General features: G+C 39.9%; 1 protein-coding gene across 8 annotated transcripts in view; it reads left to right on the forward strand.

Moving 5' to 3' along the window:
• Positions 1-27994, forward strand: part of AADACL3 (arylacetamide deacetylase like 3) — a 166428-nt gene that overhangs the window by 52719 nt on the left and 85715 nt on the right. For 7 of the 8 annotated variants that reach the window (XM_025285633.3, XM_025285632.3, XM_044942824.2 and 4 more), the window contains one exon: positions 26078-26315. In XM_025285633.3, coding sequence (XP_025141418.1) covers positions 26306-26315 — 10 coding nt within the window. In that variant the 5' untranslated portion in view covers positions 26078-26305. Of the gene's footprint in view, positions 1-23025; positions 23265-26077; positions 26316-27994 lie in introns of those variants that run through there. The other variant, XM_025285634.3, reaches the window with a different exon arrangement.

Genomic DNA, 27994 nt, shown 5'->3' on the forward strand with positions numbered 1-27994 from the left:
GACCTTTAAGAACCTTAAGCTGGAAGGCACCACAGTATTTCTGAATTTCAAGCTCAATTTGAAGGTTACTGTTTAAAGGACCTTTCTTAAAAGGATCTTTCTTAAAAAAGAGATTGTATTTGGAGATATTCAGAATGTAAAAGTATTCTCTAAAGAAAGTTGAAACAACTATAGTAATTCATCCACTTTACGTCTATAAATAAATATTCATTTAACAATATAAATAACATGCTCTTTGGCTCTTTGGAGGATGGCAGTGGGGAATACCTAAAAATAATGATTGGCTAAATAACATTGTAAGAAATCTTACTAACATGAAAGGTGAAAATTCAAACATATCCCTTTGGAGGCTGGTATTCACATTATAAATGGATCCTTCATTTTACAGAAGTCTTCAGCATAGGTCTAGGGTTGATTGCCAATTATCTTCACCCCAGCAGAGCTCTGAAGATCTGAAAAAGTGGGGGTTTGTGGGCTCTTGGGGCACAAGGGGAAGACTTTTTTGTCTTGGGTTTTGTTTTGTTAAATTAAGTATACAGCCTGAGTCATATCTGACCTAAGTGACAAATTATATAAAATATTGGGATTGCATATGTTGTATGTGTGTGTGTCAGTCACTCAGTCATGTCCAACTATTTGGGACCCCATGGACTGATTGACTGTAGCCTGGCCAGGCTCCTCTGTCTGTGGAATTCTTTAGGCAAGAATACTGGAGTGGGTAGCCATTCCCTTCTCCAGGGGATCTTCCTGACCCAGGGATTGAACTCAGGTCTTACGCATTGCAGGCAGATTCTTTACCATCTGAGCCACCAGGGAAGTAGTACAATGATTTATTTGTTCATACAGAGTATGAAGTTAGTTCCTGCTGTGAATATCTTCATAGTCCCTTTATCTTAAGAGTGAAATCATATTTACTATGCTCACACTCTTTAAAAGAATCTGCTAGGAAATATGAATGCCAAGCTAATTATTCTTGTAACAAGCAACAAGAAGAAAACAGTGAAATGCCTATTCTATCTCTTCCCCCATGATAGTTCCACTCTCCTTTGCTAAAAGTGTCTCCTCTTGTAACCAAAAGTAGGATCTGGTTACTCGCTACTCAGAAGCCAATAAAAGGCCAGGCAGATGGATAGCAAAGTTTGCTTTATTTTGGATGCCAAGAGGTTGAGGGGGGATTTCTGTCCAAAGACTGACTCCCCATCAGTGATAGTCAGTGATCAAGAGCTTTTGTAGACGAAGGGAGGAGGCTACCATGCAGAAACAGCACAGTCAGCTCAAGTCATCTTGAAATTGGTCCTGTGGTGGTCTGATCAGCATCTTCTTGATTGTTTTAGGTACAGTAACTCTTCTAGGGTTTGTTTGTGCCCATTTCCTTGAAGCCAGTTCTCAGGATTGTGGCAGTTTATGTCATGTGCCCATTGTCTGGTCATCCCGCACCTGGTGGAGGTTTCAGTATCTACAAGACAGCTCACAGGATATGGCTCAGAATATTATCTATAGCCCTTGAGAAGGAACTAAAGGTCCTTGACTATGTTTACTGACTATCATTGTTTAGTCTTTTTGAACTGTTTTCCTTTGTTTCTGCATTTTCTCGCTTCTCTGATTAAACTTATTCTTTGGCTAAAGTTTTTGCACAGACAAAAGGCAGGCAGAGGATGGGGGGTGGGGAAGGACCATAGGGTCTTGCCTGGTTTTATTCTGGCATTGTCTCCTTTAAGCCAGATGGCTATCAAATGTTTGTTTTCTCAAGCATGCTAAGTTTCATAACATCTGCTCTCGATACAGAACGTGGAAGACTTTTTAAGAAGTCATTTATATTAAACAGGAAAATATGAAGAAAGTTTGGTAACCAGCAGAGTGTGCCAAGGAAGCATTTGTGAATTCTGTACCCTCAGTATGAAATATCTTTGTGTCTGATAGATAGATCTTTGTCTGGGTAAATAAACACCATTCTAAACAGCAGGCTGTTCTTTCTCAATGCTGGCTGAATATTGGGTTCCCTGTAAACCTGTTGTGTTCTTTGACCCCATGTTCCTTTGAATAGCAAGCTCAGCAATGCTTCTTTATTGAGGTAGGATTGTTAAACAACAAACTATACATATAGTTGTCTCTTGAACAACTCAAGGCTTGGGACACTGACCCTCCTGGGTGCTGAAAATCCAACATAGAGTTGGCCCTCCTCATCAGTGGTTCCCCTGTATCCTTGTTTCCCCCTTATCTGTGGTTCTACACTGGCAGATTCATCCAACCACTGATCATGTATTACTGTAGTATGGATTATTGAAAAAAAATTCTGCGTACAACTGGATCTGGGCGCTTCAAACCTGTGTTCTTCAAGGGTCAACTGTGTTTAATGTATACAGTTTAATGAGTTTGGAGATAGCTGTGAGACTATCACTACAATATATGCCATAACATATCCGTCTCCTCCCCAGAGTTTCCTCCCACCTTTATTTATGTATTTATGTAATATGTTTATTTGTTTGTAATAAGAACACTAAACAGGAAATCTACCCTTTTAGCAAGTTTTTAAGTATATCGTGCAATAATGTTACTTCTCTACTGTACAGCATAGCTGCTGTATAGCAACTCTCTAGCCCAAGGTAAGGAGGGGTGGGGTGAGCTTAGGGGTGACTCAACAGCTGTGGGCGAGACTTTCCACATCTTACCTTGAGAACTGTGATAAAGGTTAAAAATAAGGTGCACTGGAGTGGACTTGTGAAGAGTAGCTATTTAAATATAGGATTTGTCTTACAAAGCAGCACCTGACAGCTTTAGCTACAGCACCTTCCCAAAAAGTCCCTGCTAAGACAGGAAACTCTACATCTGTGGTGGTGAGGTCACTTTACGGGCATGATGGTTGTAAAGCAAAGACATCTGTGGAGGAATGGAGGCTATTTCTGACATGCCATAAAACATGTTATCCATGTTCACTTAAAGACTAAACCTGCTCAGGGCTTCCCTGGTGGTCCACTGGTTAGGAATGCACCTACCAGTGCAGGGAACACAGGTTCGATCCATGGTCTGGGAAAATCTCACATACCTGAAGGCAACTAAACTCATGAGCCACAACTGCTGAAGCCAGGGGCCCGAGAGCACATGCTCCACAAGAGAAGCCATTGCAGTGAGAAGCCCACACATCATAACTAGAGAGCAGACCCGATTCTCACAACTAGAGAAAGCCCACGCACAACAATGAAAACCCAGGGCAGCGACACACACACAAAAAAGCCACCCCTCCAAAATAAAATACTAAAAACAAAAAACAACTAAACCTGCTAAATCAACCCCCTCCTTCTCTGCCTTCCAAATATGTGCAGTATGCCCAAGTGCCAGCACAGTGCCAGGGGCTGATGGTAAGAGATGAATGCGGCGTGTAGTCTTTTTCCCCACAGGTGGTGGAGGTGGTAGCCCAGCCCGTGCCCAGTCCTGGGTCTCAGCTTTTTGAGCGTCGTTTCCTCCATCTGCTCTGTTTTATAAGAGCCACAGAGAGCTATTGGAATCTAACACAGGACAGGGGCCCTCCCAGTTTCTCTCTTCACAAGTGAATCCACACACTTGAAACTGGAATATTTTAAATGTATTTAGCACCTAATTAATGGCAAGTGAACTCTGAGTATGTTTTCTTCTGTTTTGATCCAGAGTACATTTCTGAGCATGGCAAATGTGAACAGATAATTTGGAGCAATGAGGGAATATAGGAAAAGGGGAGAGACATTCTCTCTTTCTGAAAAATAGACATATTTAAAGTAGAAACAGATAGTTTTGTAATATTCTTTTAAAAATGCTTTAATATGGAAAATTTTAAACATGCTTTAGAGAGAATAGCATAATAAACCCTCCTTGTGCCCTTCATCAACTTCAGCAATTATCAACTAATGGCCTAATCTAGTTTCAAACACAGCCCCTCTCCTATATTATTTTGAAGGAAATTTGATATACTGTTTCATCTGTAAACATTTCAACATGTAGTTCTAATAGATAAGGACTCCATTAAAAAAGTAGCCACAGGACAACTCACCTAAATTAGCAATAATTCTTTTATATAATACATCATCTGCTGCTGCTAAGTCACTTCAGTCGTGTCTGACTCTGTGTGACCCCATAGACGGCAGCCCACCAGGCTCCCCCATCCCTGGGATTCTCAGGCAAGAACACTACAAATATATCATCTAGTCAGTATTTAAATTTCTAATTATCTCATAAATGCATATGTGCATTTTTATAGTTTGTTTGAATTAGAATTCAAATCATCTCCATATATTCCAATTGGTTACTTTGTCTCAAGTCTCATTTATTCCTTAGATTCCCCCCACCACTCCCCCACCCCTTCCATTTCCTTTTGTTTTTTATTACTCTTGCAGTCTGTTGAAAAACTTTGTCCAGTAGATTTTACTGATTGGATCCCTGGATGTTATATAACAGAATCGTCCATTCTTTGTTTCCTGTAAATTAATAAATTAATAGTTGGATCTAGAGACTTGATCAGATTCAGGTTTCATTTTTCTCTCAAAATGACATTGTAAGTAGACTAATCACTCTTTTTATCCCCCATGACATTCTTTTTTTTTTTTTAATACTTGTGTTAATTTCTGCTGTACAGCAAAGTGATTCAGTTACACATATATGTGCATTCTTTTTTAAATATTATTTTCCATTATGATTTTTATAGAATATTAAATATAGTTCCCTGTGCTATAGAGTAGGACCTTGTTGCTTATCCTTTCTATATATAATAGTTTACATTTGCTAACACCAACCTCTCACTCATCCTTCCCTCAACCCCCTTCCCCTTGGCAACCACAAGTCTGTTTTCTATACCTGTAAGTCTCTTTCTCTGTCATAGATAAGTTTATTTGTATCAAATTTTAAACTCCACTTAAAAGTGATTATTGTTGTTATTCAGTCACTGTGTCATGTCCTACTCTTTGTGACCCCATGGACTGCAGCACACCAGGCTCTCCTATCCTTCACTGACTCTAAGTGATCATATGATATTTGTCTTTCTTTTCCTGACTTACCTTCACTTAGTATGATAACCTCTAGTTGTATCCATGTTTTTTCAAATAGCATTATTTTGTTCCTTTTTAATGGCTGAATAAAGGCAATGGCACCCCACTCCAGTACTGTTGCCTGGAAAATCCCATGGATGGAGGAGCCTGATAGGCTGCAGTCCATGGGGTCGCTAAGAGTCAGACACGACTGAGCGACTTCACTTTCACTTTCCACTTTCATGCATTGGAGAAGGAAATGGCAACCCACTCCAGTGTTCTTGCCTGGAGAATCCCAGGGACAGGGGAGCCTGGTGGCTGCCGTATATGGGGTCGCACAGCGTCGGACACGACTGAAGCAACTTAGCAGTAGCAGCAGCAGCAGTATTCCATTGTGTCTTTGTACCACATCTTTACCCATTCATCTGTCAGGGAACATTTATTTTATTTTTTTTTAATTTTTACAAAAGCATATTTTAATTGACTGCATATTTCATTGAGTAGCTTTACCATGGTTCAATTAACCAATATTCTCTTATTGATTACTCTCAGTTTTCCTATGATAAACAATACCAAAAGATACATCTTTGTGCAATAAATATTTTTTCCACATTTAAAATTATTGACTTTTGCAAATAATACCAAAAACAGATTTTCAGAAATGAAATTATTTGATCAATGAGTATGAATATTTACAGGACTTATGTGCATATCTTTTTTTTTTTTTTACTTTACAATATTGCATTGGTTTTGTCATACACTTACTTGAATCCGCCATGAGTGTACATGTGTTCCCCATCCTGAACCCCCCTCCCACCTCCCTCCTCATCCCATCCCTCTGGGTCATCCCAGTGCACCAGCCCTGAGCACCCTGTATCATGCATCAAACCTGGACTGGCGATTCATTTCACATATGATAATATACTTGTTTCAATGCCATTCTCCCAACTCATCCCACCCTCGCCCTCTCCCACAGAGTCCAAAAGACTATTCAATACATCTGTGTCTCCTTTGCTGTCTTGCATACAGGGTTATTGTTACCTTCTTTCTAAATTCCATATATATGCATTAGTATACTGTATTGGTATTTTTCTTTCTGGCTTATTTCACTCTGTATAATAGGCTCCAGTTTCATCCACCTCATTAGAACTGATTCAAGTGTATTCTTTTTAATGGCTGAGTAATATTCTATTATGTATATGTGCTACAGCTTTCTTATGCATTCATCTGCTGATGGATATCTAGGTTACTTCCATGTCCTGGCTATTATAAACAGTGCTGCGATGAACATTGGGGTACACGTGTTTCTTTCCCTTCTGGTTTCCTCAGTGTGTATGCCCAGCAGTGGGATTGCTGGGTCATATGGCAGTTCTATTTCCAGTTTTTTAAGGAATCTCCACACTGTTCTCCATAGTGGCTGTACTAGTTTGCATTCCCACCAACAGTGTAAGAGGGTTCCCTTTTCTCCACACCCTCTCCAGCATTTATTGCTTGTAGACTTTTGGATAGCAGCCATCCTGTCAGGGAACATTTAGATTGTTTCCATGACTTGGCTATTGTGAATAGTACTGTTGTGAATATAGGGTTGTGTGTCTCTTTTTGAATTAGAGTTCTGTCTGGATGTATGCCCAGGAGGGGGATTGCTGGATCATATGATAATTCTATTTTTAGATTTCTGAGACGCCTCCATACTGTTTTCCATAGTTGCTGCACCAACTTACATTCCCACCAACAATGTAGGAGGGTTCCTTTTTCTCCACACCCTCTCCAGCATTTATTATTTATACGCTTTTTAATGATGGTCAATCTGACCAGTGCACGGTGGTACCATCTTGTAGTTTTGATGTGCATTTCTCTACTAATTAGCAATGTTGACCATCTATCTGTATGTCTTCTTTGGAGAAATGTCTGTTTAGGTCATTTGCCTATTTTTTTGATTGGGTTTTCTTTTTATTGTTGAATTGTATAAGTTTTTTGTGTATTTTGGAAATTAAGCCCTTGTTTGTTGCATTGTTTGCAAATATATTCTGCCATTCGGAAGGCTTTTTGTCTTGTTTATGGTTTCCTTTGCCGTGCAAAAGTTTCTAAGTTTAATTAGATCTCATTTTTTAATTTTTGTTTTAATTTCTGTTGCTCTGGGGGACTGGCCTAAGAAAACATTGGTATGATAAATGTTTTGCTATGATCTCTTCTAGGGGTTTTATGGTGTCATGTCTTATGTTTAAGTCTTTAAGCCATTTTAAGTTTATTTTTGTGCATGGTGTGAGGATGTGTTCTAACTTGGTTGATTTAAATGTAGCTGTCTGACTTTCACAAAGCCACTCACTGAAGAGACTTTGTTTTTCCTGTTGTGCATACTTATCTCCTTTGCCAAAGATTAATTGGCTGTAGGTTGTTGTTCAGTTGCCCAGTTGTCTGACATTCAACTCTTTGCAACCCCATGGACTGCAGCATGCCAGTCTTCCCTTTCCCTCACCATCTCCCAAAGTTTTCCCAAGTTCATGTCCATTGTATCGGTGATGCCATCCAGCCATCTCATCTTCTGACACCCTCTTCTCCTTCTGTCCTCAATCCTTCCCAGCATCAGGGACTTTTCCAGTGAGTCAGCTGTTTGTATCAGGTGATCAAAGTACTGGAGCTTCAGCTTCAGCATCAGTCCTTCCAGTGAGTATTCAGGGTTGATTTCCTTTAAGATTGACTGGTTTGATCTCCTTGCTGTCCAGGGGACTCTCAGGAGTCTTCTCCAGCACCACAGTTTGAAGGAATCAATTCTTTGGTGCTCTGCCTTCCTCACAGTCCAGCTTTCACAACCATATGTGACCACTGGGAAGACCATAGCCTTGACTATACGGACCTTTGTAGGCAGAATGATGTCTCTGCTTTTTAATACACTGTCTAGATTTGTCACAGCTTTCCTGCCAAGAAGCAGTTGTCTTTTAATTTCATGGCTTCATTCATCATCCGCAGTGGTTTTGGAGCCCAAGAAGCGGAAATCTGTCACTGCTTCCACGTTTTCCCCTTCTATTTGCCATCAAATAATGGGGCCAGATGCCATGATCTTAGTTTTTTAATATTTAGCTTTAAGCTGGCCTTTTCACTCTTCTCCTTCACTCTCATCAAGAGGTTCTTTAGTTCCTCTTTGCTTTCAGCCATTAGAGTGCTATCACCTGCATATCTGAGGTTGTTGATGTTTCTCCTGCCTATCTTGATTTCAACTTGTAACTCATCCAGCCTGGCGTTTCTCAGGATGTGCTCAGCATATAGGTTAAGTAAGCAGAATGACAACAACATGGTGTCATGTCTTATGTTTAAGTCTTTAAGCCATTTTAAGTTTATTTTTGTGCATGGTGTGAGGATGTGTTCTAATTTGGTTGATTTAAATGTGGCTGTCTGACTTTCACAAAGCCACTCACTGAAGAGACGTTGTTTTTCCTGTTGTGTATACTTACCTCCTTTGCCAAAGATTAATTGGCTCTGTTGTACTCCTTTCTCAGTCCTGAGCCAATCAGTTGTTCCATACAGGATTCTAACTGTTGCTTCTTGACCCGCTTACAGGTTTCTCAGGAGACAGGTAAGATGGTCTGGTATTCCCATCTCTTTAAGAGCTTTCCACAGTTTGTCGTGATCCACACAATCAAAGGCTTTAGTGTAGTCGATGAAACAGAGGTAGATGTTTTTCTGGAATTCCCTTGCTTTCTCTATGATCCAGTGAATGTTGGCAATTTGATCTCTGGTTCTACCTTTTCTAAACCCAGCTTGGATGTCTGGAAAATCTTGGTTTGCATAATGCTGAAGCCTAGCATGCAAGATTTTAAGCATGACCTTACTAGCATGGGAGATGAGTACAATTGTCCAGTGGTTTGAACATTCTTTAGTTCTGCTCTTCTTGGTAATTCAGATGAGGATTGACCTTTTCCAGTCCTGTGGCCACTGCTGGGTCTTTCAGATTTGCTGACATATTGCGTGCAACACCCTGATAGCATCATCTTTTAGGGTTTTGAATAGCTGTACTGGATTTCCATCACATCCACTTCTTGACAGCAGTGTTTCCTAAGGCCCACTTGACCTCATACCCCAGAATGTCTGGCTCTGGATGATTGAGCACACGATTGTAGTATCCAGTTCTTTAAGGTCTTTTTTTGTGGAGTTCTTCTTTGTGTTCTTTCCATTTCTTCTTGATCTCTTCTGTTTCTACTAGGTCTCTACTGTTTTTGTCCTTTATTGTGCCCATCTTTGGCTGAAATGTTCCCTTGATATTTCCAACTTTCCTGATGAGATCTCTAGTCTTTCCCCTTCTGTTGTTTTCCTTAATGTTCATTGAAGGTCTTCTTGTCTCTCCTTGCTATTCTTTGGAACTCTGTGTTTAGTTGGGTGTATCTTTCCCTTTCTCTCTTGCTTTTTGCAAGGTATGTTGGTTTACATCTGAGCTCTGTATTCTGTTCCATTGATCCATGTGTCAGTTTTTGTACCAAAAGGTTTTTGTACCATGCCATTTAATTACGATAGCTTTGTAGTATTGTCTGAAGCCAGGGAGGGTTAGGTCTCTTGTATTGTTTTTTTTCTTCAGGATTGCTTTGGCAAGCCTGGGTCTTTTATGGTTACATATAAATTTTAGGATTATTTTTTTCTGGTTCTGTGAAAAATGTCATGGATAATTTAATAAGGATCACATTAAATCTGTAGATTGCTTTGAGCAGTATGGCCATTTTAGCAATATTAATTCTTCTAGGAGATGGGATATCTTTCCATTTCTTTGAGTCATCCTCAGTTTCCTTTATTAATGTTCTATAGTTCTCAGGATGTAAATCTTTCACTTTCTTGGTTAGGTTTATACCTAAATATTTTATTTTGTGCAGTGCTATTGTTATTTTAAAAGGTTTTTTTTTTTTTTTACATTCCCTTTCTGATATTTCATTGTTAGTGTTGAGAAATGCAACAGATTCTGTATGTTAACCTTGTATCCTGCTACCTTGCTGAATTCATTTAAAAGTTCTAGTAGTTTTTGTGTGGAGTCTTTAGGGTTTTTTATATGTATATATATAATATTATGTAACCAGCATATAATGACAATTTTACTTCTTCCTTTCCAATTTGGATATCTTTTATTTCTTTTTATTGTCTGATTGCTATAACTAGGACTTCCAATACTACTTTTAATAGAAGCATTCAGAGTGGGCACTCTTGTCTTGTTCTAGATTTTAATGAAGGCTTTCAACTTTTCACCACTGAGTATTATATTGGCTGTGGGTTTGTCATAAATAGCTTTTATTATGTTAAGGTAATACCTACTATAGTAAGAGTTTTTATCATGAATTGATGTTGAATTTTGTCAAATACTTTTTCTGCATCTATTGAGATGATCATGTGATTTTCCTCTTTTCTTTTTTTTGATGTGGTGTATCACCTTTTTTGATTTGCGTATGTTAAACCATTCTTGTGAACTTAGGAAGAATTCTGCTTGGTCATTGTGTATGATCTTTTTGTGTGTATTGTTGAATTTGGTTTGCTAATATTTCATTGTGTATTTTTGCATCTACATTCATCAAAGATATTGGCCTGTAATTTTCTTTTTTGGTGGTATTTTGGACTGATTTTGGTTTCACAGTGATAGTAGCTTTGTAGACTGTTATTTGAGAGTATAAGTTCTTCTTTGTATGTTCAGTAGAGTTCTCCTGTGAAGGCGTATGGTCCTGGACTTTTGTTTGTAGGAAGTTTTTCTCTTTTTGTTACAGATTCTATTTCACTTCTATTGATCAGTCTCTTCAAGTTATCTACATCTTTGTGATTCCGTTTTGATGGACTGTATGTTTCTAGAAGCAAAACATGTCCATTTCTTCTAGGTTGTCCAATTTTTGGCTTATAATTGGTCATAGTATTCTCTTAGAGTTTTTTGTCTTTCTGTGGTATCAGTTGTGATTGCTCCTCTTTCATTTCTTATTTTGTTTACTGTCTCTCTTCTTCTTGGTGAGCCTGGCCAGAGGTTTGTCAACTTTGTTTGCTCTTTCAAAGAACCAGCTCTTGACCTTATTGGGGTTTTTTTTCCTATTTTTTTTTAAGTCTCTATTTTATTTCCTCTCTGATCTTTATTATTTTGTTTCTTCTGCTGAGTTTATATTTTGTTTGTTCTTCTTTTTCTAATTCTTTTAGGTAGAAGATTAGATTGTTTGAGATTTTTCTTGTTTCTTAAAGAAAGCCTGTGTTGCTATGAGCTTCCTTCTAACAGCTGCTTTTGCTGCATCCTATAGATTTTGTCAGAGAAGGCAATGGCACCGCACTCCAGTACTTTTGCCTAGAAAATCCCATGGACGGAGGAGCCTGGTAGGCTGCAGTCCATGGGGTCACTAGAGTTGGACACGACTGAGCGACTTCACTTTCACTTTTCACTTTCATACATTGGAGAAGGAAATGGCAACCCACTCCAGTGTTCTTGCCTGGAGAATCCCAGGGACGGGGAAGCCTGGTGGGCTGCCGTCTATGGGGTCACACAGAGTCAGACATGACTGAAGCGACTTAGCAGCAGCATAGGTTTTGTATGGTAGTGTTTTCATTGTCATTTGTCTCAAGGTATTTTTAAAATTTTCTCTTTGATTTCACATTGTTGATCCACTCGTTTTTTAGTAGCATGTTGTTTACTTTCCATGTAATTTGTTTTTTTATCGTTTCTTTTTCTGTTATTGATTTCTAGTTTCATGCAACTGTGGTCAGAAAAGATGCTGGAAATAAGTTCTATGCTCTTAAATTTGTGGAGGCTTGTTTTGTGCCCTAGTATGTGATCAGTCCTAGAAAATATTCCATGTACAGTTGAAAGGAATGTATATTCTGTTTTTTTTTTGCTTTTTTTTTTTTTTTATGTAATGTCTGCAGTGATACCCACCCTGTGGTCATGACCATCAAATATATCTCAGACTTTCACAATGTCCCCCTAGGGAGAGGAGGGCAAAATTCCTCTTGTGAGAACCACATTTAACATTCTTAAATGTTATCTGTCCACAACCTTCCATTTCTCAAGTGCTAATCAACTGAATAGCTTAGGCCGTTCACCACACCTGTTGTATTAGTTTCCTATTGCTACTGTGACAAATTACTGCAGAAATAGCTTAAAACAATACAGATTTGTTATTTTATAATTCCAAGGGCCAAAAGTCTGAACTGAGTTTCACTAGCCTAAAATCAAGGTGTTAACATGGCTGTATTTCTTTTAGACCGTCTAGGATAGAGTCTGTTCCCTTGCATTTTCCAGCTTCTAGAGGCTGTCCGAATTCATTGGCTCATGCCCCTTTCTTATCTTCAAAGCCAGCAGGCTAGTCACATCTTCCAACACATCTTCCATCTCTCTCTGTCTCTCTGACTCTCTGCTGCTGCTAAGTCACTTTAGTCGTGTCCGACTCTATGTGACCCCATAGACGGCAGCCACCAGGCTCCCCCATCCCTGGGATTCTCCAGGCAAGAACACTGGAGTGGGTTGCCATTTCCTTCTCCAATGCATGAAAGTGAAAAGTCAAAGTGAAGTCGCTCAGTAGTGTCCGACTCTTCGCGACCCCATGGACTGCAGCCTACCAGGCTCCTCCATCCATGGGATTTTCCAGGCAAAGTACTGGAGTGGGGTGCCATTGCCTTCTCCACTCTGACTCTCTATACCCCTTTTATAAGATCACTTGGAATTACATTGGGTTTACTGGAATTGTCCAGAATAAGCCATCATTTTTTTAAAAAATTTAAACTTAATTAGGGTTACAAAGTCCCTTTTGTCCCACAGGGTAATATATTCAGTTCAGTTCAATTCAGTTCAGATGCTCAGTCATGTCCAACTCTTTGCAAACCCATGAATCGCAGCACACCAGGCCTCCCTGTCCAGCACCAACTCCCAGAGTTCACTCAGACTCACGTCCATCGAGTCAGTGATGCCATTCAGCCATCTCATCCTCTGTTGTCCCCTTCTCCTCCTACCCCTAATCTCTCCCAGCATCAGAGTCTTTTCCAATGAGTCAACTCTTCGCATGAGGTGACCAAAGTACTGGAGTTTCAGCTTTAGCATCATTCCTTCCAAAGAAATATATTAACAGGTTCCAAAGATTAGGACATAGACATCTTTGGGGAGCTGTTGTTTTGTTATAATGTCCATATAATTGAGAGTCAGAAAGAATGGAAAGTTTTCAGGAGGTTTACAAAGCGTTATTTTAATGGAAAGACACCAAAAGTGTCTAGAATGTAGAAACAGTCCATGATTTAGTCACAGTATGCTGACTAAGCCTTCCAGCTTCTGGTGTGAACATACAAAAGGCTGTGTAAATGTCAACCCTCTAGTTCTCCCTAAACAGGCTGAATTCTTAACTGCTGTTAAAAAAAAAAAAAAAACAGAGATGAACATAAAATGGTAAAAATAGATTTTATTTAGAAAAATTATTGCAATAGGAGAAAAAGATCTTGGTATAAAACTTAGCTCATTTCAAAACAGAAGAACAAGTGGGAAGGAGAAGAGTTTGGGTCAGTGGATGGACAGTTATAAGAGGAAACCTCAAGGAGAAAGGGGTGGGTTCTGGCTAAACTGACCTAACAGGATTCTTGCTGAAGGCAGACCAGGATGATCAGACATCACATGGAGGATGAAGAACCCAAATAGATATTGAGGGTGATCACATAGGGAGGATGGAGTTTCTGGCTAACCTGACTTAGCAGGATTCTTGCTAAAATGCAGAGACAGACATGGAGTCTGAGCAGAGTTTGGTCAAGGAGAGAATCTATAAAGAACTCTCTCTTTCTTATTTTTTCCCTGCCTGGTTACACTATTACTGGCCCCTAACTGAATGTGTCCCAACAGATTCAGTGATTTTCTTTCCAAATCTGCTCCTTTTTTCCCTCCTCACTAGTTCTGTTAGTGACAGTAAAGTCCTCGTAGAGCCCAGATTTCAACCTCTTCCTTTACTTTATTTCACACATTAGTTCTTTGCCAAGTCCTCAGGATTCTATTTCAGTGAGAGCTTTTAAATTTATCCTTTCTTCTCTATCCCCACCACCTTTCTCTTATTTCAGGCCTTCAGATTTTTTTCTTGGATTATGTAATAGTCCTCCTAAATTACCTCTTAGCCAGTCTCCATTACTTCAGTTTCTCCTCCTTCACTTTGTCTCTCAGTGATAACTATAGCTATTCTTACAGAACACTCAATTTTTGTAATCTCATTAATCCTTGTAAGCATTCTTTGAACAGAGTTGAGCCAAGGGATGGGCCAGAAGGGCATAAGTTCAAAATCACAGCCTATAAGGGATATTGAATTCACCAGGAACTCCTATTGAAGGGTCTGAACATAGTTCAAAGAGAGGAGAACACTCATATTAACTACAGGGTGTTGTTTGACTGCCTGGAACTTTGAAATTGCTTGAGACAGTAGAAGAAAGGCAGGTGTCTCTACCTGCCTCAGTGCTCAGCCTGTCTTTTAGAAAATTTGAATCCATATTTAAAGAATATCAGATAGAAGGGACATCACATTATTGCTTGCCTGGGGACCCTCCTGTCTGGTCCCATTTTACAGATGAGGTAACTTGAGTAACTGGCATTCAGGAATTTAAATAATTTGCCCAAGACCACATAAGCAGGAAATGATAGAATAGTAATTTTTTCACAGGACTCCAAAGTTTCATGTTCTTTTCACTCCATGATATTGCTTCACTTGTGTTTTAACTTAATTTTCCACTCTTTGTATCTACAAGATTGCAGTAAAATGAGACCCCTTACACATCTTTGCTGGATTTGAACTTTCCTACCTTTCTTTTTGTGTGTGGGTTTCTCTGCCTCGTGGAACAGCCTGGAACGCATCTTCATCTTTGCAAATCCTATCCTCCTTGCAAAGCTAGCAGCAACACCATTGTTTCTAGGAAGCTATCAGAAAGACCCCCACCTGGAAGTGATAGGTTCTTCTAATGAACCATAGCAGTCCATATCTTGTTTATGGTTGTTTCAACTTTGTACATTTTATTAGAGATATTTATGTATAGGTCTTCCTCTCCTTGCAAGCAGGAGAAGATAGGTCTGTGAATAATTCATCTTGGTACCTCTCACAGAGTCTTGTCCATAGAAGGCCCCCCAAAAAGAAGCACATATAAGATGATTCAATCAGAATTGTTTATTTCTCTCTAATAATCAGAGATTTGGCAAAATATAACATTAAAGCCAGAGACCTAGAAGATAGATGTAATATTGTTTTTCCCCTTCCTACCCCAGATGCATTTAGTAATTCATAGCTTCCACTGTCTTCAAGACCTGGGTCAAAGCCTGTTGCTGCTAAGTCGCTTCAGTCGTGTCTGACTCTGTGCGACCTCATAGATGGCAGCCCACCAGGCTCCCCTCTCCTTGGGATTCTCCAAGCAAGAACACTGGAGTGGGTTGCCATTTCCTTCTCCAATGCATGAAAGTAAAAAGTGAAAGTGAAGTCATTCAGTCATGTCCAACTCTTAGCGACCCCATGGACTGCAGCCTACCAGGCTCCTCTGTCCATGGGATCCCCCAGGCAAGAGTACCAGAGTGGGGTGCCATTGCCTAAGCCTGCTGCTGCTGCTAAATCACTTCAGTCGTATCTGACTCTGTGTGACCCCATAGACAGCAGCCCACCAGGCTCCCCCGTCCCTGGGATTCTCAAGGCAGAACACTAGAGTGGGCCTAGCCCTTCACATAAGACTTCTCTCCTGAGTCCAGGCTGCTGTGGTTGCTCTTTTCCCCATGGTTACATTGTACCCACACAGATCAGCCCTTGCTAAACAATCATTGATTATCATCTTCAAACATTAAACTGTTACTGAGTGCTTGGCCTATGAAAGGCTGTGTGTGCTGTAGCAGAGGCCAGAGAAAGCTTTGCAAGGAGGTGGGATTCAAGCGAGGTCTTGAAAGCTGTATTTTCATTAAAGAGGTGGAATGGAAGGGGAAATAAAATTGTGCATACTATTGAAATTCAGTTCCTGTTCTTTCTGTTAGTGGCTGTGATCTTGAGAAAAATCATTTAATGTCTTTGGGGATCAGTTTCCTCATCTTTATGGTGGGATAATAAAATCTATGTTAGGATGGTTATGAGGGTTAATGTCATGTATTGATTAGGTCTCTTTTGGTTGCAAGTGATATTAATACAGTTAAGATACAACATGTAACAATATTTTCAGTGGTCAGTACGTGAAGCAGACAAAACTTTCTCCATGTCACCAAATCTCCATCTTGTGGTATTCACCCTCTTAACTCAGGTTGGCTAGCGATGCGAGAAGTCTTTTTCTTAGGGGACCTTTGTGGGTTGTATATAGTTCTAGTAGCTACATGTTGCTCAATAATTGACTGGTTTCCCAAGGCAGAGGGGAACTGAAGTGTTCCCACTTCCCCTGTACACATTTGGCTGCTTTAAGTCTGTGTCTGCTTAGTGTTCCTTTTTCACCTGGAATGGTCCATCTTCCCAGCTTTAGCCTGGCCAGCTCTCACTGCCCCAGAGAGGCAGCTCTGGAGTCATTCTAGGACATTTCCCTGACCCCTGTTTGACCTCCTCGACTGGCTTTGGTTCCCTTTGTCTGTGCTTCCCTGCTGCACTGGGCATCACTCTTTCATTGCAATTATCACATTGTACTATAAAGACCTGCCTCCCTTATCAAACTCCTCAGCCTTTGAAAACTGGCATGTAGCACTCATTTGCTAAATGGCTATTGAATGAATGAGTGGACTTTCTTCATTCTCTCTTAATCTTATCTTTTTTTTTTCTTTTTGCCTCTGGCACCACCATTCCTTCTGTCCCTTTCTGCATTATTTATGACTTACTAGTTATAAAATCACTTCCTGATCTAACCATCCATTTTGTCCCCAGGTATTGAAACTAGCTTACATCTACTGAGCACTTATTCTTTGCCTGGCACTGTTTTAAGCATTTTATGGGTATAAATGCCTTTAAATGTTTGCTTGTTGTCAAATGTTTCCACTAGAAAATGAAAGTCACTCAGTTGTGTCTGAATGTTTGTGACCCCATGGACTGTATAGTCCATGATATTCTCCAGGCCAGAATACCGGAGTGGGTAGCCTTTCCCTTCTCCAGGGGATCTTCCCCACCCAGGGATTGAACTCAGGTCTCCTGCATTGCAGGTGGATTCTTTACCTGCTGAGCCACAAGGGAAGACCAAGAATGCTGCTACTTCTGCTGCTAAGTTGCTTCAGTTGTGTCCGACTCTGTGCGACCCCATGGATGGCAGCCTACCAGGCTCCCTGTCCCTGGGATTCTCCAGGCAAGAACACTGGAGTGGGTTGCCATTTCCTTCTCCAATGCATGAAAGTGAAAAGTCAAAGTGAAGTCACTCAGTCGTGTCCGACTTTTTGCGACCCCATGGACTGCAGCCTACCAGGCTCCTCCATCCATGGTATTTTCCAGGCAAGAGTACTGGAGTGGGGTGCCAATGCCTTCTCCGAAGACCAAGAATACTGGAGTGGATAGCCTATCCCTTCTCCAGAGGGTCTTCCTGACCCAGGAATCGAACCAGGGTCTCCTGCATTGTAGACAGATTCTTTTCCACTAGAAGTTAGCTTTAACCTTTGATGTTCTGTCCTGTTATAGTCTCACCATAGCACAACAGATTGTGTAGTAATGCACAAGCTTAGTAAATCTGTTATCATTAGGCACTTAAAGATATGACTAGAAAAAACAGAAATGAAAAGAAGTGTTGAACATGTGGTATCCCTATAGTGCAGTAACACTAGAGTTTTTATGTTTAGGTCTAAATTGCTATATTATGTTTTAGGTAATTTAAGCCAGATGCACAAGTTGGGTTTGGCTATTGTATTAAAATTTCAGTTTCCCAGAGACAGAAAGAATTATAGAAACATAAATATCAGTATGAGAAAAATTAGGCGATTGTTATTGTTTTTCTAAAGGAGGTAAATTAGCTGGGGTCTCTATTGTCCCATTGATCTATATGTCTGCTTTTATGCCAGTCCCATACTGTTTTGATTACTATAGCTTTGTAATAATGCTTGAAATCAGGAAGCCTGATGCCTCAGCTTTGTTTTTCATTCTCAAGATTGCTTTCACTGTTTGAGGTTTTACACATTTTCGAATTACTTTTTCTAATTCTATGAAAAATATCATCGCAATTTTGGAAGAGATTGGATTGAATCTGTAGATCACTTTGGTCAGCATGGAAATTTTGATAGTATTACTTCCTCCAATCCATAAGCATAGAGTACCTTTCATGTAATTGTGTTTTTAGTTTCTTTCACCAATATCTTATAGTTTTCATGAGAGATCTTTAACTTCCTTGGTTATTTTATTATTTTTTATGCAGTTTTAATGGGATTATTTTCTTAATTTCTCTTCCCTTTAGTTTGTTAATAGTGTACAGAAGCACAATTGATTTTTCTGTATTAACTTAATCTATATTTTTAATTGCATCCTAAAACTTCACTGAATTTATTATTCTCATATTTTTTGTTGTTGTTGAAATATTTAGGATTTGCTCTATATAATGTCATGTCATCTGCAAATAGTGACAGTTTTACTTCTTTCTAATTTGGATATCCTTTTTCTTGTCTGATTGCTCTGGTTAGAACTTCCAGTGCTAGATTAAAAAAAGTGGCAAGAGTAGGCATTCTTTTTTTTTTTTTTTAATTTTTTTTATTTTAATTTAATTTTATTTTTTTAAACTTTACATAATTGTATTAGTTTTGCCAAATATCAAAATGAATCCGCCACAGGTATACATGTGTTCCCCATCCTGAACCCTCCTCCCTCCTCCCTCCCCACACCATCCCTCTGGGTCGTCCCAGTGCACCAGCCCCAAGCATCCAGTATCGTGCATCGAACCTGGACTGGCAACTCATTTCATACATGATATTTTACATGTTTCAATGCCATTCTCCCAAATCTTCCGAAAGAGTAGGCATTCTTATCTTTTTCCTGATCTTAGAGAAAAAGCTTTCAGCTTTCCCCATTGAGTATGTTAGTTATGGCTTGTCATATATGGCCTTTGTGTTGTATATACTCATTTGTTGAGAGGTTTGTTTTTTTGTTTTTTTTTGTTTTTTTAAATCATGAAAGGATGTGGAATTTTTCAGATGCTTTTTCTGCACTGTTTGAGATGATCTTATGATTTTTATCCTTCATCTTCTTAATGGTTGTATCACATTGATTGATTGTGAATGTTGAACCTTCCTTGCATCTCTGGAATAAATCCCATTTGGTCATGGTGTTTGATCCTTTTAGTGTACTGTTGAATTATATTTACTAATGTTTTTTTGAGAATTTTTGCATCTATGTTAGTTGGGGATATTAGCCTATAATTTTCCTTTCTTGTAGTATCCTTGTCTGGTTTTGGGGTCAAGGTAATACTGGCCTTGTAAAATGAGTCTGCAAGTGTTTACTCCTCCTCTTTTTCTGAAAAGAGTTTGGGAAGGATTGGTATTTATTCTTATTTAAATGTTTGTTAGAATTCACCATGAAGCCATCTTTTCTTGAACTTTTTTTTTTTTTGGTAGGAGGTTTTTGATTACTGATTCAAGCTCCTTACCTCCTTAATAGTAATTGATCTGTTCAGATTTTCTATTTCTTCTTGATTAAGTTTTGGTAGGTTGTATATTTTTAGGAATTTATCCATTTTCTCTAATTTGGCTAATTTGTGGGCAAATAGCTGTTTATAGTCGTCACTTATGCTCATTTGTCCTATGTAATGTCAGTTGTAATGTCTTCTCTTCCATTTATAGTTTTATTTATTCAAGCCCTCTCTTTTTCTTGTTGAGTCTAACTAAAACTGTGTCAATTTTGTTTTTCTTTTCAAAACCTACCTTTGAATTTAATTGATTTTTTTTCTATTGTCTTTTTTAGTCTCTTTTATTTATTTCCACTCTTATCTTTAATAGTTTATTCTTTATACTAATTTTGGACTCAATTTGTTCTTCTTTATTAAGTTTCTTGAGGTGTATATTTAGTTTTTTTGAGATATTTCTTATTTCTTAATGTAGGCATTATTATTAAACAATAGTATATTGTGTAATATCCACATATTTGTGAGTTTCCCAGTTTTCCTCTTGTAATTGATTTTTAATTTCATTGTAGTTAGAAAAGGTACCTGATTTGATTTCAGCCTTCTTAAATTTATTAAGACTTGTTTTGTGGACTAACATATGATCTTTCCTAGAGAATGATCAATGTGCAATTGAGAGGAATTTGTAATCTGGTGCTGTTGGATGGAATTTTCTGTAAATGCCTGTTAAGTCTACCTTGTCTAATATGGTTTTAAGTCCCATGCTTTCATATTAATTTCAGTCTGCATGATCTACTCATTGTTGAAACTGTGTATTGGATTCTCTGAGATCTATTTCTCCCTTTAATTCTGTTAATATTTACTTTAAATATTTAGTTGCTCCTATATTGGATGCATAAGTATTTACAAATGTTACCTCCTCTTGTTGGATTAATCCCTTTGTCATTATATAATGACCTTCTTTGTCTCTTACTAGTCTTTGTCTTAAAGTATGTTTTGTCTGTTATAATATGCTACTCTTGCTTTGCTTTGGTGTCCATTTGCATAGACTATCTTTTCCCAACCATTCACTCTCATTGTGTTTATGTATATTTAAAGCTAAAGTGGATCTCTTTAGGCAGTATATAGTGGAGTCTCTCTCTCTTTCTCTGGTATGGAAGTTAAAATGGAGGAAGTCTTGTTCAGGCTTCAAAAGCAGGCAGGCGGACCTTTGACCTGCTTCTGACCTTCCTGGACACTGCCTGGATTCTATGCCTGCCTGCAAGCACAGCAAGTTATGCAGACTTTAGATAAGAAAGGGGGGAGTGGGTCTTGGCATTTTTGAGCCCCTGAGGGTCTGGCCAACCCTCTGGGGTATAAGAAAATCCTATGATTTACCAGGTGAAACAAAGAGCTTTGTAAAAGTTAAGAAAAACCAGAGCTGCATTTTTGCAGAAAAACTGATGATAATAACACTTTACAGCCTGGGATTATAAGCAGAGTCCCCAAAACTGCAATTTGAAGTCTCACATGTGGAGTGGATGAACCATCTGGGACATTTTCACAACTGGGACTCCAGCTTGCTGTTAATGAGAGTATTTCCAGCACTCTTCAAGACTAGATGTAGGGTGCCCCAATTTTGTGATGTATGTGCTTTTGCTTCTCTCTTTTCTCATCTTTTAATGACTGTATATTGAAATTAAGTCAAATGATCCTCTACTAAATATTGAAATTGTTTGGGGTGTGTGTGTGTGTGTGTGTGTGTGTGAGAGAGAGTGGTTTCTTTTGTTAGTGAATCCTTTGGACCTAAAATGAAAGTAAAACTTTTGGGAAAACACTCTTCTTTCCACATAGCTACTCTATGTATTCTGATTGGAGAATTTAATTTATTTATATTTAAAGTGATTAGTGATAGTTATGGACTTAAATTGCCAGTTTGTAGTGGTTTTCTGGATACTTTGTAAGTCCTTTTTTCCTTTCTTTTTCTCTTGCTCTCCTCCTTTGTAATTTGATGAGTTCCTGTAGTAATATGCCTATATTCCTTTCTCTTCTATTTTGTGTATGTACTGCTGCTGCTGCTGCTGCTCCTAAGTCGCTTCAGTTGTGTCTGACTCTGTGCGATCCCATAGATGGCAGCCCACAAGCTTCCGCCGTCCCTGGGATTCTCCAAGCAAGAACACTGGAGTGGGTTGCCATTTCCTTCTCCAATGCATGAAAGTGAAAAGTGAAAGTGAAGTTGCTCAGTCATGTCTGACCCTCAGTGACCCCATGGACTGCAGCCTTCCAGGCTCCTCCATCCATGGGATTCTCCAGGCAAGAGTACTGGAGTGGGGTGCCATTGCCTTCTCCATATTTTAGGCTAGTAACAGTTTATTTTTGAACATGTACTAAAACCTCTCCCTTTTTACTGTCCCTCACACATTTTTCTTTGTTTTCAGTGTAACAATTTACTTTTTTAACCTTGTGTATCCACTAACAAATTATTATAGTTATAGTTATTTTTACTACTTGTGCTTTTAACCTTTATACTAGATTTATAAGTGATTTATCCATTACCTTTACAACATTAGAGTATTTTGAATTTCATTATATATTTAACTTTAGAGTTATACTTTCATGTTTTCCTATTACTAATTATCATCCTCTTGCTTGAGCCTGAGGAAGTCCTTTTAACATTTCTTGTAAGACTGGTCCAGTGGTGATGAAAACTTAGATTTTGCTTGTCTAGAAATTGTCTCTCATTCATTTCTGAAAGACAGCTTTGCTGGGTAGTATATTCTTGGTCAGCAACCTTTTCTTTCATCACTTTGACTATATTGTGGCACTCCCTTCTGGCCTGCAAAGTTTCTACTGAAAAATACGCTTATAGTCTAATGGGAGTTCCCATGTACTTAACAGGTTATTTTTCTCTTGCTGCTTTTAAGATTTTCTTATTTTTAACTTTTGAAAATTATAACATGTCTTAGTGTGGGTCTCTTTGAACCTTTTTTTGTATTGTCTGGGCTTTCTGGATTTGGATATGTATTTATTTCCCAGGTTAGGAAAGTTTCAGCCATTATTTCTTTAAATATGTTTTCTTCTCCTTTCCCTTCTTTACTTCCAGGATCTCTGTGATGAATAGTTGATCTTCTTCATGGTATCTCCTAAGTCCCATTAAGCTATCTTTACTCTTTTTCATTCTTATTTTTCTCCCTTGTTTGGATGAATGCCACTGCCTTATTTTTGAGTTTGGTGATCCTTTCTTCTGCCTGATGTGGTCTGATGTTGAGTCCCTCTATTGAATATTTCAGTTCAATTATTGTATTTTTCAGCTCTGTGATTTGTTTGGTACCTTTAAATATATTCTTTGTTGAAATTTCATTTGGTTTATGCACTGTTCTCTTGGCCTCAGTGGTCCTTGTTTTGAACTTTCTATCCAGTAAATCACTTATCTCCATTTCATTAAGATCTATTTCTGAAGTTTTGACTTGTTCTTTTATTTGGTACATAATCTTGTTTTCTTCATTTTCCTTGACTCTCTGTATTGATGTCTGTCCATCAGCTAAAACAACTGCCTTTCCCCAGGTCTTGTGTAGGGGATGAACTTATCATTCAGCTTGGTCCGAGCTGTGGGTTGTTTCTCAAACCTTCATGATGTCCAAGCTGTTCTCAGTGACTCACAGTAGTTGGAGATATGTTGAGCTCCTTTTATATGTGGGTATTTTGTTATTCACCCAGTGTGTAGTAGTCACTCTGCTGATTTCTGGTTTTCTTTCAGAGGGAGTTGCCTCATGTGTATCTGCAGGTTTGGTGTGTCCATGAGAGGAGGTGTGTTCAGGTGCCTTCTATGTGCCATCTTGTACTGGAACCCTTTCAAGAGCCTGTCAGTCCAGCTCCTACCTGAACACCTTCTCTGAACCCTCCAGCCCACAGCAGCAAAGTCTCGGTGCATCTTATATCTTTAGTTTTATTTCATGTTCTGAGCACACTGCTTTCAGAATGAGGTACTTAAATATTTTCTCCTCAGCAGAGACACAACTCAGCAAGGGACCCCAGCATCCATGAAGTCCTTTAAGTGGCAATATGCCTTACAGGGAGCCCTTGGTGAAAGTTTCTGAATCTAATTTAGGGAAAGGTAAATTATAAGTGAAATCTGGGAACAAGATTTAGAATCACATGGTATTAACTCGGAGAGGGGGAGAATTGATAAATTATGTCTTTATTTAATTACTTCGGAGATTTCTCTTTGAAAGTTTGTTCCCTACTAAGGCAGACTTTATTCAGGACTTTATTCAGAATACAAAGTTTTATTCAGAATACAACTTTATTCAGTTGTAATAGATACAGGGACCACTGCAATATGGGCAAGTGGTATCTATAGCCAAGAAGCAAATGGGGGTCAGTGTATGGAAAATTACTAAGAGTTAAATCGACTAACAGGAGTCTTGCTAAAGACAGCCAGGGTGATCAGACATTACCTCAGAATGCTGGAGGATGAGGAACCTGATCAGATATTGATGGTGATCAGATGTTGAGGGTGGGGTTTCCGGTTAAACTGATTTATTAGCATTCTTGCTAAAACTAGATTTTACAAGGACATTTACAGATGGGCCTAAAAAAAGTTTCAGGAGTCTGACTAAACTTTTAAATGTTTATTAGCATCATTAAAAAATATATATGTATGCTAGTCAGATTGATGTTTTTAGTGTCATGTATTTTTTTGTTTCATTTTTAAATAGAGGGAAGGTATATTTAACTTTCTGAAGGAAATTTAGCATCTTAGGGAAATTAAGTAGTCTTAATATTAACCCTGATAGTAGGCTCTTCTGACAAGGAAAAAAGACCTTTACCGCCACCTGATGGCCATATCATCTTACCGCAACATTTCTAAGAGCAGCCCTAGAGGAAAGTCAAGTGTTTGAACTTTGCCAAATTCAGAGAACCCTGACTGTGTGGTGACAGTAAGAGCCGTGAACAACTGTGTCTTTACCCCCAGTTCCCTCCCTCCCAACACCTCAGGTTGAGAATTAGTGGCTAACTAGAGGAGGTGAAGAGGCAAAACAGGGGAAATAGTGAAGTCCATGCACTCCTCCTCTGTACAGTGGGTTTCCAAGACTGAAGAAACAAACTGGAGAGGAAAGCTTTGCATCGAGTGGGGTGCTATTATTACTTTGGGCTGGTCTTTTAAAGGAAGACAAAGGACCTCTTTGTTGCACGCCTAAGAGTGGTTAGAAAATCCATGTATTGTTCAGGTTTCATCCAAACGGCAGGGAAAACACATATCCAGATCAGATCAGTCGCTCAGTCATGTCCGACTCTTTGCGATCCCATGAATCGCAGCACGCCAGGCCTCCCTGTCCATCACCAACTCCTGGAGTTCACTCAGACTCATGTCCATCGAGTCAGTGATGCCATCCAGCCATCTCATCCTCTGGCGTCCCCTTCTCCTCCTGCCCCCAATCCCTCCCAGCATCAGAGTCTTTTCCAATGAGTCAACTCTTCGCATGAGGTGGCCAAAGTGCTGGAGTTTCAGCTTTAGCATCATTCCTTCCAAAGAACACCCAGGACTGATCTCCTTCAGAATGGACTGGTTGGATCTTCAGATAGTGGGGCTGAAAGGGCCAAGGGAAAAACAAGGGCTTTTTACTTGCACTCTGTTGCGTGCAGCTCATTCAGTACACACATGTCATAGGTGTGTCATGAGGGAAGAACCAGTGGGAAAAGAAGCATAGGGATGCTGCCAAAGGACAGGCCAACTGAATTGTGTTTGGATCCAGCTTTTCATCTTAAACATGAACAAACTGAGGTTAAAATCAGAGGAGGATTGAGGCCAGGGTAACATTAACAGTGGAGTTAGAAGCCTATTTAAAAAAAAAAATCTTAAAAAATCCTTCAGTCCATTATAGCAGAGACATGAGGGGAGTCCACTCCTGGCCCACCTGACCCGACTCTGGCCTGTAGCTGTTTTCTCTTGTCCTCTCTTCCTTTCCCCATGGATCTTTTGCAGGCACTGCAGAGAGTTGTGGACTTCCCAGGTGGTGCTAGTGGTAAAGAACCCACCTGCCAATGCAGGAGACATAAGAGACACGGGTTTGATCCTGGGTCGGGAAGATCCCCTGGAAGAGGGCATGGCAACCCACTCCAATATTCTTGCCTGGAGAATCCCATGGACAGAGGAGCCTGGTGGGCTACTGGTCCATAGCATCGCAAACAGTCAGACACGACTGAAGTGACTTAGCACGCATGCATGCAGCAAGGTGTGGAAGCTGGTTCAATCAGTGTCTCTTCCCCAGCATTCATCCTTCTCTCTTTTCTATGAACTCTCTGTCTTCTGCCTCTGTAGCTGGAAATAATGCCTATCTTTGAATACTGCCTGGCAGTTGGCCCAGGCTCACACCCACTAATCTTCCCCACCTCCTAGGGAGGCATTGATATCTCTCTTCACATGGGAGGATCCTGAGAGCAGGGGCTGACCTGCCCATGGAACACCTGGAAGTGGCAGGGCTGCCTGGGAACTTGGGTCTTTGGTTTATGTTCAGGCCTCTCTCTGTTATATTTGCTGCCCTAGCCTCTCTACCCTCAATTTCTGGCTTCCCATTTTGGACTGGCGACTTTCTCAACTCTTTTTTTTTCTTTTTTAGTGTGAAAGTTTTCAAGACGCCCACAAGTGGAAAATGCACTCCCCCCAGCCAAATAAAACTTCACCAGATTCTTAACAGCTGTGTGCATTGAAATGACTAATAAAAGATCCCTCTGCTGCCTGTGGAACTTTCACACAAGGCATCGTCTCTGCTGCTCACCAGGACCAGGCCCTGAGTATTTGCATACTGGACGTCACTCCAAAAGTCTGCGACCAGGGGATTTCCAGGATGTTAATAAGTAAGAACGCTGCTCTGGGCCTTGGAAGGTGCACTGTCTGAGCATCCCTACTGCAGTGAGGAGGTGGATAGCGTTTCAGACCCTACCTGTCTCTTGTTGAGGGCCTTTCTCTTTGGGAGATGTCCAGATTCAGTTGTAGATCCGTCAGTGCCAAAGTATTGCCTGTCAGCTGTGGAATGAGCTGCTGGGAATACCTCGAGGAGTAAGTCAGGGCCCCAGCATGCCTGAAGCTTGATATCTGGTTAAGGCAAATGAGACAAGCACTTGGATAATTTCAGCTGGTAGAGTTGGTATAGAGGGGTGTTGTGGAAGCTCAGGAGAGGGGTACCTAAGTTGGGGGTGGTCAGGAAACACTTTCTGGAGCTTTTACTAACTGAGCAGAGTCTTTAATATTTTTTAAAGAAGTGTTTTGCTTTTATATCTAGTTACTAAGGTATTACCTTTCATTGAAAATAAACCTTACAGAAACAGGCTTCTTTAGAAAAAGTTCAGGGAGTGACGAGGAAGAAAGAAAAGTAGATTAGTAGGATCTCTACTCAACTGGAGCATGTGGCTTTCTTCCTAGGAAGGATTTGTGTATGTGTGAGTGTGTGTGTGTAAAGGGGAGGAGGAGTGCCCAAAAGAGGGAGGTGAAGACTCTAGCTGGAGGGGGAGGTGTCTTGTCCCTGTGGCCCTAAGCTCTATGCCATGATGCCAGCCTGAGTGAGAAATCAGTCGACCCCTTACTGGGGACCCACCCACTATGGGACCCTGGTTTTTTCCAACCTCTTTTTCCAGGTTTTGGTCTTAGCTATTACTGTCTTATAACTTCAGTCTCATCTCTGCCCACTCCTCCAAGTGGTTTATCAAGGTGTTTTCTTAACAAAATCAATCTCCTTGTTAGAACTATAGGACCAGGTTTACGGTGTTAACAGTATTTAACCTGCTGCAAAACCAGTAAGAGCTCACATTTATTGAGGATTTTATTTGTGCCAGCTTTGTGTCACAGCAACCTTATGTAGTTGGTGTTTTATTATTTCCATTTTACAGATGAGGCAGTCAAGTCTGCTATTTGCTCAAGCTCCCTGGCTAATAGTCAGCAGAACCTGGCCTCAAATCTAGGTCTCTGTGACTCCTAAGTCTGTGCACATGAACACGAGACTCTCTAACATTATTTTTCAAATGTTTGGCTACAGAAATTTTTTTTAATCCTCTGCCCCTCATTGCTCAGCACTATCATTACCATATCATGGATCACAATTTGGCAAACGCTGACCCAAGAAACTACCTTGCTCTGTCTGTAAAACAGAGATAATAACACAGCCTCAGTGGTTGCTGTTGTCTGTTTGCAGTCTCAGTGTTATGACGATTACAGAAGTTTTAGAAACTGCGTGCTGAGGATGCTCACCTTCCACCAGGAATGTGTGTGTTTTAAAAATAGCAGTCGTAATGCCCTGGATGAAAGGACACAGTATTTTGATGACAATGAAGGTTGTTGGTTGCTAGGCCTGGAGACCTTCCAGCCCTGGGTTGGGGGGCAGGCTTTTGCACGCTGCCCCCTCCCGCCACAGTCCCTTTGGTGGCCTCTTCTTCCCGTCCGCAGATTCCCTCCCATCCCTTTACAATGCTTTTGTTTGTTCCACAAATAGTGGTTCAGATAGCTGCCACCAGGGGCTGGCGCCTTGCTCTGCATCACACTA

Source organism: Bubalus bubalis, chromosome 5 (genome assembly GCF_019923935.1).
Source record: "Bubalus bubalis isolate 160015118507 breed Murrah chromosome 5, NDDB_SH_1, whole genome shotgun sequence".
NCBI lineage: Eukaryota > Metazoa > Chordata > Mammalia > Artiodactyla > Bovidae > Bubalus > Bubalus bubalis.